Here is an 11,218-nt window from a genome sequence, read left to right on the forward strand (position 1 = left end):
AAATGTTTAGCAATGGATGCAGCATGCTTGAGATGCAGGACTGAGTCGGTCGGCATGCCTAGGGAAATAGGGGATAAATCAGAGCCAATGAACCAATCGCAACCGACCAGATCTTAGCTATGCACTTGTGAAACAAAACAGGTCAAAGAGTTGTGACATATTCCGGGCTTCTCGTTGTCTTTGTCTTTTCTTCTTGTCTCTCTTTTTCTCTCAGAGGAGGAGGAGGAGGAGGACGTGGTCGTCGTCGAATCAGCTTGCTGTGCAAACAGCTTTTCACCTCTGCTGGACACAAGATTTGCATCCCGTAGAGAAAATTGCACAAATCACGTTGACAGGTGCTCAGCCAATGGTGGCGCCGTGGTCAACGTGACGACTACAAAAGACAAAAAGAAAAATATTCAATATATTTCCACTGCACAATAGCATTCAATTGAGCACAGAATTTGGTATAAAAGAAAAGTTATTATTATTTTTGAATTTTTCAATTTCATGTCATGTGATGCGTGTGTGTGTGTGTGTGTGTAATGAAATACTTTACTGATAAGAAAGAAAGCACTGCGGTATAGTTGAAAGGGCAGATTAATCCGCTTAACATTAATGCTTGACGGCATTCTTTACGCGTTCGGCCAACCGTATTCAATCAAAATTGCATGAATGAAAAGGCGCATTGTCCAACCGGCGCCGTCGGTCCGTTTTGAACGGTCTTGCTCTTATTATCTTGCCACGCGTGAAGTGAAGCTTTAATTTCGACCGAGAAAATGAAGCTGCCTATTGTTCACTGCTATTTATAGAATATTCGTCGATAAAAGTTCGAAGTGGAAATTTCTTACATCAAATTTATAATACAAATACAGCACGCTTCACAAATGCAAATCCACACTGACACACACACACACACACACACGAATGGAAGGTTAAACAATTGTTCATTCTGAAAGTGATTCAATTTTCCTTTTGTACTGCTTTATAGAACAATAATTTTGCATATAAACAAACTTTAATTGTAAACTAAACACTCTGTTTTCCCCAAGTCATGATATTAGTGAAAATTTTAATTATTAAATAATTAATTATACAATCATTTCAAATTATTGCTTGAACTCGAAGTATGAAAATTCATTTTTCACTTGTCACCGATATGTCAAAATAAAGCAATTGCAATTTATTCTCTTTTCACATGCCGAACATTGAAAATGAAAGATTATTATTAATATAACTTTAACGTTTTATAATTATCTGATTAATGCTACAAAAGTTGTATTTAATATTGTTCATAGCACTGAGAATCTGTTTTTCGCAGTTTTGCTTTTGTTGAAAATTCATTTTGTTGTACATCGCATCCCATCAGCATTATTCGCTGCATTAGGTGTTTGTTTGGAACAATTGGTTACATCAAATATGCACATCTTCTAATGCTATCTGAATTGGGTTGCAATAAATTATGCCAAAACTTTTCATAAAAAATTCTCAACTGTTCGTAAGGAAAACAATAGCTTAATTACATTTGTGATAATAGCATTTGGTTTATATATATGGCATTGACAATTTTTCATTTTTGACTGTTTTTGTTCTATAATTTATGCTAATAATAAGCTCGTATTATTGGAAATTTTATTCTGCACAGTGGCAATGGAGTGTTCATTTCATCTTATCTGATATGATTTGTTGTGAACTTTGTTAATGAATGGGTAAGTGATCAAAAATTAAGTTGAGTTATTTTTGACGACATGGAGAAGATTCATTATTTGAAAACAGCTTGCAAAATTTCGTTGCAATAGCATACAATAGTTGTCATTACTGTCGTAAACTCAGCCATTTGGCATATTCTTTTCTAAAATTATCATAATTCCATTATACTTGCTTTCATCAGAGCAAAATAATATTCAGCAGATACATTTGTATTTATTTGTACACATTTTTATTACTGTTAAAAATGATAATTTCAAGTGTCATATTATAATTTTCCTTCATATTGGCTTTGTTCATATTAGCAATGATCCAGTTGAGAGAAAATGAATAGTATTGAAAGTATACTATTATGCTAATTGTGCTCTTTTCAAATAATGAAAATTGGGTCCAAAAAGTACTTACCTAGAAGCGTATAAGAAACAAGCATGGCACGTTTATGTAATTTATCAACTTATATTTAATCAATGTATAATAATTAGCAATGCTGTACAGATGTTGTACTTGAAGTTTTCATGATAAAGGAACCAAATCAAATGGCAAATGGTAAGCGAATATCAAAAGCGCTTCCGACTGCACTGCAAACGTCAGTTTCTTTTATGAACAGCCGACAGCTTCTGAAAATCACACCTAGCCAGAATGAGTACACAAGAAGTTGCAACGAACTGATTTGTAGGCGGCGTTACGAACATTAGCTCAGCATTAGACAAATACGTGCAAGCTTAGCTAATTGACTGATAGCAATGTCGACAAGCTTTGCCATAATTAAAGCATGACTACTTAATTTTCTTCCAGCAAAAAATTTATACATTTTACCAAGGAACGCTGGTTAAGTTTTATCTAATTTGAATATTTCACGGTGAACTTTTGATTAAACCTACCTCTTCAACCATGTTAAAAATGATAATGGCACTTTTTACTTATTCTTTTGAATTTTAAAATTTTAACCATAAACTATTATTCTTTGATTTTATTATAAAAGATGAAGTGTTCAAAATCAATCATTTTCCAAAATATCAAATGAGCTAAAATCATGGACAACTAGGCTGTAAATATTGAAAATAACTATTATTTGTGGAATAAATCAATTATTTATGCAAATTTTGACAATTTACTGAAATTGAATTTTTGAATTTTTGAACCGGAAAAGCTTAGAAAATTGAAGCTTGAGCATGCACTTTCAGTGTTCAACTGACAATTATGGTTCATTATAAGCATGAATAATACCAATAAATTTGACAGCTGTATGTATTTTGGTGTATGCTTGAAAAATTATTTTGCTTTTGACATTTTGCAATTTCAGTTGTAAATATTTGAAAAATAAATAAACATGGTTTAGCATTAATTGAAAGATTTCATTACTGATCAAATCGACGTTCTGCTTTTCTTCTACCGCTAGGCAATATCAGTGATGACTTTGGGTTAATTTTTCAGCTTTTATTGCTAAATGTACTGTTTTATTTGTTGTAAAACACGAATTAATGCAACAAATATGACAAGGAACACAATTTTTTGTACTTTAATTTATTAGTAATAAACACTTTCTTTAAATCATCAAACAGTTTAAAATAATGTTTTGTTATAAAAAGCATTGTTTTTAGACACAGGCAATTTATTTTTCGAAATATACTGACTTAACTTCATATCTAATATGAATTATCTTGAGACATGCAGTAAAATAATAATTACAATTGTACCGCAGAATGCAGCAGTCGTGTAATAAATTTGTAAAAGTTAGAAAGCATTTCACGTTATCACGTTTGGAAAAAATATTAATTTGAAACTTTTGTTAAAAGCTAATAGATTTTAAAAGATGCAATTACAACGTTTAATTTTTTGCATTGCGGCATGTTTTTTGTTCTGTTGCAACATTTGCAACAATGTGTGACGTTGGAATTATTCACTAATAGTATCCGCTGAATCTTTGTCATTACATCCAACACATTTGTCAAGCTTGAAAAAAATCTTCTTCTCACTTGTTATGAACTTTTTGAAGTTACCAGACTAGTGTAGCTTCTACTTAGGAAACTTTGAAGTCTAATGGATCGCTGTTTTATAGCGAGATGTTAAGTGAAGAAGGAAGTGAATTTGGTATTTATGGGCAGCTGCTTGGAAATTAGGAAAACTGATTCCATCCATTGTTAAATCTATCAAAAGATTACTATTATATAAAAAAATTATTGCATCTTAGTGTGAAAAAAGTTAAATTATTAAAATTTCAAACTGGTTGTTATGCTAATAAGTGTTTAATAATCAGTGTATTTATAGAAAAAGTGAAGTGAATGCAAGTATTAAAATTAAGCCATTATGAAAACATCAAATATTAACGTATAATATCATATAATATATTGTAATTTTTATAAATAGTCTTTTTTAATTGAAAACCAATATCTTTCCATAATTAAAAGCATTTATTTCCTCGTTCAGATGTCATGAAGATGCTTTACAGAAAGATAATAAAGCAGTCTGTAATAAATGTAAAAAAATAAGCTGTATTAAGCAAATTACAAAATTACTATATCACAAATGGTGAAAAATGCTATTTGAATACTTTGTACACTTTGTGCTTTTTTATTAATACAAATTTGTAACTATTAAATAATTTGGTTCAGCAGTTATGTATTACTGTATTTTTAACTGAAAACTATTTATTTGCAAATTAAAATTCTATATATTTAAAGTTTCAATGCAACTGAATAAAGCATAATATTAAAGCACCTGTGAACACTGTTTTACATCCTAAAACAAATTTACAAAATGTTCACGAAATAATAAATAAGGAGGAAATCAGAAGAAGCAACATTGAACAATTTATGAATTTTAATATATTATTCAACTGCACGCTTTAATTAAAACAGTCCTATGATTAATGAACTTAATCTGTAAGAGAAAAAAATTTTAACCTGAATTAGCTTTAATTTTGCGATAAACTTTGGCAAATTATTGTTCATTTTGCTAAATTCTAAACATCTTGGTCTTGTCATATTACTGAACATCTCCTAGCTGTTTTTCTCATTTATTTGCATATTATTAAATTAATTTGCACCGACCGATTAGAGATTCGCTACGCATGAATGGGTTGACGTTCTAAGATTTATCACAGAACATTCATATTTCATTGCACTGTTTAGATTAAGTTTAATTAAAATTATCTGCAATGAATCACTTGCGTTATAAAGTATGTCTTCGTTGGTTGTTCTGTTTACTGAAATTTTAATTCGTCCAGTTATGGGTAATGAACCACTTTTGATAACCGTGCTTGAATGTTTGCAAGCATCGTTTATGTCAGTTATTAGTTATTTATAAAATTAAATTTTCTTGAAATTTTCATCATGAAAATCTTACGATTTTATAACATCTTTAAATGACTCTTTAATCTTTTGCATATTATTTGAAAATGGAAATTTTTTCCCATTAGCATGCTTTGTAAAGTCAAAAATTATTGAAAGGATAAACAATTTTCTTCTTGTGTCATGTGTTCTTGATTAATTGGAGTGCTTAGGCGATAAACTATGAGTAAAAGTGGGAAAAGGACAAAGAGCATGTATGTAAGTTTGAATATTGCATTGCATGCATCTTTTGCATTTTTACTAATATGTGCGTCTGCTCTGATCGACCACTTTTTGTTTTCAGGTACATGATTAGAAAATTCAAATAATTAAATATTGAATTGCAATTTTCAAATCAAACGATTCTTCTTCCTTCTGATAATTTCAATTTCTGATTATTGGACAATAATCTAAGGTTTCTCTGCTTATCCATTATGCTTGTTTGTTCATCGTTATTTCTCGATCAAATAACTGAAAAGCATTTTGCCATGCAACAGGAAACGGTCAGATGACAACAAACAGTTAGTTTGATTTGTTAATCCTGATGCATCTTTATAAATGCTCTGCACTTTGATTGATTAACATGAGCTGTATGTAAAAAACATTTTATTCAGTATTCATTTTTAGCAGATAATAATGAAATTAGCTTTAATAAGAGCCCAAGGAATGCTATGTATTTGCGACTACTTCATTAATGAAAAAACATAGTGTAAGTAGGCAGAAAACTATGCTTCACAGCATCAAGTTGGAAATAGAAAAATTATAAACTGCAATAAGACTGACAAATATTATAAGAAGAGCTCAGGGAGAGCTATTTATGCAAAATTTTAATTTCTTTCATAGAATTTATTCAAAATTTAGCACATATTTAAATGTATATAATGACTGAGCAATCACATTTGCAATGCTAATTTTATGCGATTTGGTTTTCATATTCTTCATCATCAGTTTTATAATCATGCTAAAATAATTTTATTAAAACAAATAATTTTTCAATCGCCTTCCACTGTTAGTCTGCTGTGTGTATTAGAAATTAATTTTTATTGCATACAGAGTAAAAATTGCAGAGTCATTACAAAATATACCTCTTTCATAGACTGCCAGCCATATTGCATGAATAAAGGAAATAATTTTCAACATAATATCATTCAAAACAGTAAAAAAACAAATCAACTTTGCATAAGATGATAACAAGCAAATTCAAAATTATTATTACATGATTTTATTTTAATAAAAAAGTCTGATCATAATAGATCCGTAAAAATTGAATTCCATTGTTTTATATTGGTGGAGAAATAATTTTCATCATTTATTAATAAAAGCAAATGATTTATACTGCTGCTAGAAAGAGGAAAGACAGACAAGAGAAAGTAGTTACTGATTATCATTAAATGGTGGATTCGGTGTAAAACTGAATCGAAATGGTCCATCATCGGAGCGCATTCTTTCCAATTGACGAGTTGTTCGTTCCCATTTCATCATATGATCCAGTAAGCTGACCGAATGAAGAAGATTGTCACCTAAGTGGCTGCTGCTTTGTCTTTTACCAATGGAATCTTGCTTAATCAACGGCCATGGTCTTTTACCGTAACTTTTAATGCGACCAAGTCTGGTTGGGAAATTTTGTAAAATTTTCTCCACATCCATATCAAGCTGTTCATCTTTCATGTAAGAATAGAAAACTGTTTGCTGCAAGATGATATTCATCAACAGCAGGTAACTAACAACCTGGACGGCCATAGTGAGGCGTAGTCGTCTCAGCTTGTTAGCGATGTTGAACTTCGACTGCCAATAAATAATGCTGCCAATGATTCTCCTTGTAAATGCTTATGACTTGTTATCAATTAGATATTTATATATAAGTACAGTTTTTATTCTTGCCATAAAATTGCAAAGTAAAACTTATCTTTTTCTGTTTAAAATTTTTCTTTTTACTACTTTCCACTGCACATTATTCGAATTAATTAAAATTTTTGCGCTCCTCTTTTTGCAAAACGACTTTTCTATTATCTGCTTAATATAATCAGTACTGCTGTGTAATTGCGTAAGTAGCTATCAACTGACTGCTACTATAATTATAAAATTATGCTTTGAACTTGGTGAATCTAAGAGAACAGTGGTGTTCTTCTACCGTATCAGCTTGAGAAAAACAATATTTATTTACCGAATTGCAAATGTAATGAAACAATGTGCAATTTTAATAATCATCTGAAAATGAAACTGCAAAATTTTTCTTTTCTATGCAATTTTTTTTATAACTGTACTTAAAATATAATACGTAGTTGCGCATCTAAGTGAAATTTTTACACAGTGATAATTCCCAACACTTAATCATTTACGATCAATAATTTTCAAATGGAACTCAAAATATGTAATAAAACTTTATTTTTCAGGTTTGTTAGTTTGAATGTATTTTCGAAGACAAACTGGTAAATTATTTCAAATCGGTAATTCATCTATGATAATACTGGTCATAATTCAAAAAATGTTTTTCATGTTCATTTTAAAAATTTATTTTAACACTTTCTGCGTCAAGTAGATTAGTGAAAAAAACACAGTACCGTTGTATGATTTTAAAATGTAACTTGTCCGTCTAATTTACACTTATTACGAACATTTTGTAGTAATGTCTCTTTACGGTTTGTTATTTTATTTTGCATCATATAGAACTGAGGAATGTGATCATTTATTTAGATTCACTGTGAAAAGAGTTTTTGTTAAAATCACAAAACTCATCTACGCTTCCGTAAATCGTGACGGCTTAAAAGGAAAATGGGACAAAATTGAAATATCCATTTGACATATTATTTGAATATAAAATTGATAAATCTGTTGAACTGAAATAATATGAAATTAATTTTACATTACTAGCAATATTTTATTACTTCTTAACATCATGCAGCATGTTTGTTATTATTCCTTTTGTAATTGGCATTAATTGACAAAGACATTGATAACTTGCAATATTTAAGTTCTCATTACTGGATAATAAAAATTAATTATTATATATTAATAATTTTTTCTTCAAAAATGAAACACATTATTCTTAAATTGTCATTTTATAATACTGTCCAATTAAAATGAAAATGATGCAAGTTCTACTTCAGACGATTGAATCAATGGCAGCTGCTATTAAATACACGTAAGGCTGTTTTGCGATAAAATTATCATCATAAAGTATTAATAAGACATATCAAAACGTTTGAAAACAATTCAAACAATTCGCACAACTAAATACAGTAAATTTGAGATAAAAAAACAAAGAAGAAAATTTAGATTTATTTTTGAATTTCCATCTGAATCTTTTGAATAAATATAACATTTTTAACAAATATTAAAATTAAATTTTTAATAGTACAGCTTCTGTTCTGCTAAAATATGCAAAAAAAAGAAAACCACAAACGAGTGGACAATTCACTAGAATACTGTCTGTTTTTTGATTGTAAAGATTTTGTCAGCCTTTATTTTAATAAATATTTATATTATTTGATAAAACATATTTTGTGTGAAAAAAGAATTAAAATTATTTTTAAATTTAAAATGCGCAATTCCTCAATTTGGTATCGCAATTAGACTTTTTCATTTTAGCATCGTGATTTTCCGAAAGATACAGTAATTTGTACGAAATCAAGGTTGAAAAAAGTTTTCTTTCAGACTGCGGTTTGAAAGGGTTTTGCATTATCATGGAAGATAATAATTCTGATTTGCTTCCATACGAATATGAAGAACTTGATAATAACTCAGAAGAAGAGGATATTGGAAAAATAAAACGGAACATTTTGTCCAAAAAAGGTAGATTTGAATTTTTGCATTTTTCAAATTGTGTGCTGATCTGAGTATTGATCAGGCGACAAGGGTGAGAAAAGCGATGATGCTAATGAAAGCAAGATATCAAAATTGTTCGACGAATCGCATGCGCTTACAACCAGGCGAAGAACAACTGTACCGCATGTGAAGTTGAATGAAGCTAGGTTTGTTAGTCATCGATCATCGAGTAGTATAGTGGTTTTGTTCAACACATGTTCAGATTAACTGGACCATCCGGCTTGCCTGCTCTTGCAACACTTTATTCAAACTTCAATCTAAATGTTGGCAAAGACGAAGTTAGGAAACATCATTGTTCAATTTGTTTTTTTAAAAGTTATTTTCATAATTTTTACAGTTTTCCAATTTGAATGCAGTGATGCATAAAATGGAGTTGTGGGCACATCAACTTTATCCGAGCTTAAGATTCGATGATGTGTTGGAACGTTTGGAAAAGTTAGGGCATAAAAAAACCGTACAGGTTTGGTTGATTTAAAATATTTGTTGTTTTTTAAGTGAATTTTAATTTTAAAACTGTTCTTTTTTTGCAGACATTTCTCGCAAAGTGTCGTGAAGATGCATTTCGCCATGGCAGCGACAGTAGCGAAGGAGAAGCGGAAAATGAAGAATTAAGTTTGAAGGATTTATTTTTTATGGATGCCAATAAGAGCAATAATTACAACGATCTTTCCAACGCGAAAAACGAAGTGGAAAAAACAGAACAAACGCAAGTAATTCTTTTTTATGTAATTTATTGTTCAATTGATTCAATTCAATTCTTGATGAAGCAGCTTCATGTTGCTTGCTTCATCGTGCCAGTAAATTTATTCTGCTTTTTGATAAAAGTATTATTTAATGAATTAATTTGCAATTTGCAAATTTTGATCAATGTTTCAGCTGACGGAAGAACAGCTAGCTCGAATCGAAGCCAATCGACTTCGTGCAAAGCAGTTGCGTGAACAGAAGCAGGTCCAATTTGTGAAAAGCGGTAAATAATGCTATTTTATAGATAATTTTATATCAATTCATGAACGTTATAAATTGTCTTTGCTCTTATAGTTGATTTTGTTGACAAGAGGGTGATGTCAGAAGAAAAGACAAATTCTGATAAGTGTAATTTAGCAATTTCTGTTTGTTGAGCTTTTCTGCGTTTGTGATCTTTCGAAATTTCACTCAACAGGCGAAATTGCTCACGATGCCGCAGGAAATTCCGATCATAATGTTCAACCGGTCAATATTTCTGGAGGAGAAATGCTTACCGAAGCTGAAATTATGGCAGAACTGGATTCTGACTAAAATTATTCATTTCTCTTTGCCCACATTTGATATTATTTTTTGTTATGAAATTTTGCTGCTCTAAGTGCTGTCTGTGTACTTACTTGGCTGTATAAGTTTTACACTATCGTCATCGCGGGCATGAAGTGGGATGATTTAAATCAGAGGTTCTCGAACTTTAACGTAAATTGACGGAAAATTTTTCGCCACCCACCGATTTACAATGCATACTTTAAGAGACAAGGGGATTTAACAAAAAATATTAGTTTAATAGTTCAAAATTTTTTAATAAATAAACCTAATTATAATGTATAAGTTTATTAGTTAAATGCACAATAAGATGTATGCGAACAGTGGGCTTGTTTTCTGTTTTCACTGATGACTTCTTCGACGTCCACACTAACACGTATTAGTTTGAGACGCAAGATGTTGGATAATTGTAACTTACTTCGAAATTTACTTTTAATTTCAATCATTGCTGAGCAACATTTTTAATGTTGCGGTAGAAACAGTTGGATATGTCTTTTAAACCGATAGCCAAAACTATTATTTAAATTATTGAAATTATTATTTACGATCAAAATTGCTTTTAAATGAAGAATCTTCAGACAAATCGATTAATTATCCATCTGCATTTGTGCATATGCCAGTACCGACAACATCTGTGTGCTGTGGGAAACCGGACAGAAATAATGATTCTCAGGTCATCAACGCTGAATCAAAGTTTAATTTTTCACCCAACAATTTTCGATGTGTAAAACTTTTCTAAAGAACATAAAGACAACTCCCGTACTTTAATACTTTAGGCGAGCCACACAAAATCTGCTAATGACCCACAAATGGGTCGTGACCCACACTTTGAAAACCACTGATTTAGATAATGCAAGATTTGAATAAATACGAACTAATAAATCAACGTCAGCTATCTGTTGTTTTACCAGAGTTCAGCTAGTCATAGGTGAACTAATTTTATTTCTGTCGAATGTTTTATCATTTCAATTACCGTATTTTCAGCGAAAATTATGTTCTCCAACTACAAAATGTAAACAGCTACGAAATGCGGATTTATTAGTTTTTTTTTCATCTTGAAAATGCCCAATCCTTTACGTTATAATACCAATGGC

General features: G+C 30.4%; 2 protein-coding genes across 2 annotated transcripts; one reads left to right on the forward strand and one right to left on the reverse strand.

Moving 5' to 3' along the window:
- Nucleotides 1–6,389: 6,389 nt before the first annotated feature.
- Tsp_10711 (IQ domain-containing protein J) lies at nucleotides 6,390–7,223 on the reverse strand. The gene is made up of 2 exons (XM_003373672.1): nucleotides 7,180–7,223; nucleotides 6,390–6,816 (listed from the first exon to the last, which is right to left on the reverse strand). The coding sequence occupies exons 1-2, from the start codon at nucleotides 7,221–7,223 to the stop codon at nucleotides 6,390–6,392; spliced, it is 471 nt and encodes a 156-aa protein (XP_003373720.1).
- Nucleotides 7,224–7,422: 199 nt separating this feature from the next.
- Nucleotides 7,423–10,115, forward strand: Tsp_10710 (TIMELESS-interacting protein). The gene is made up of 7 exons (XM_003373673.1): nucleotides 7,423–7,444; nucleotides 8,670–8,807; nucleotides 8,863–8,990; nucleotides 9,178–9,300; nucleotides 9,371–9,550; nucleotides 9,717–9,807; nucleotides 10,000–10,115. The coding sequence occupies exons 1-7, from the start codon at nucleotides 7,423–7,425 to the stop codon at nucleotides 10,113–10,115; spliced, it is 798 nt and encodes a 265-aa protein (XP_003373721.1).
- Nucleotides 10,116–11,218: the final 1,103 nt, after the last annotated feature.

The sequence above is a fragment of the Trichinella spiralis genome (genome assembly GCF_000181795.1).
Source record: "Trichinella spiralis strain ISS 195 chromosome Unknown Scfld6, whole genome shotgun sequence".
Lineage (NCBI taxonomy): Eukaryota > Metazoa > Nematoda > Enoplea > Trichinellida > Trichinellidae > Trichinella > Trichinella spiralis.

Coding starts and splice junctions, on each gene's coding strand:
- Tsp_10711 (XM_003373672.1), bottom strand. CDS start 7,223: ATGATTATTAAAATTGCACATTGTTTCATTACATTTGCAATTCG. Junction 6,817..7,179: donor TTCATTACATTTGCAATTCG/GTAAATAAATAT, acceptor AATCATTGGCAG/CATTATTTATTGGCAGTCGA.
- Tsp_10710 (XM_003373673.1), top strand. CDS start 7,423: ATGTATTTTCGAAGACAAACTG. Junction 8,808..8,862: donor GAACATTTTGTCCAAAAAAG/GTAGATTTGAAT, acceptor AGTATTGATCAG/GCGACAAGGGTGAGAAAAGC. Junction 8,991..9,177: donor AGTTGAATGAAGCTAGGTTT/GTTAGTCATCGA, acceptor TAATTTTTACAG/TTTTCCAATTTGAATGCAGT.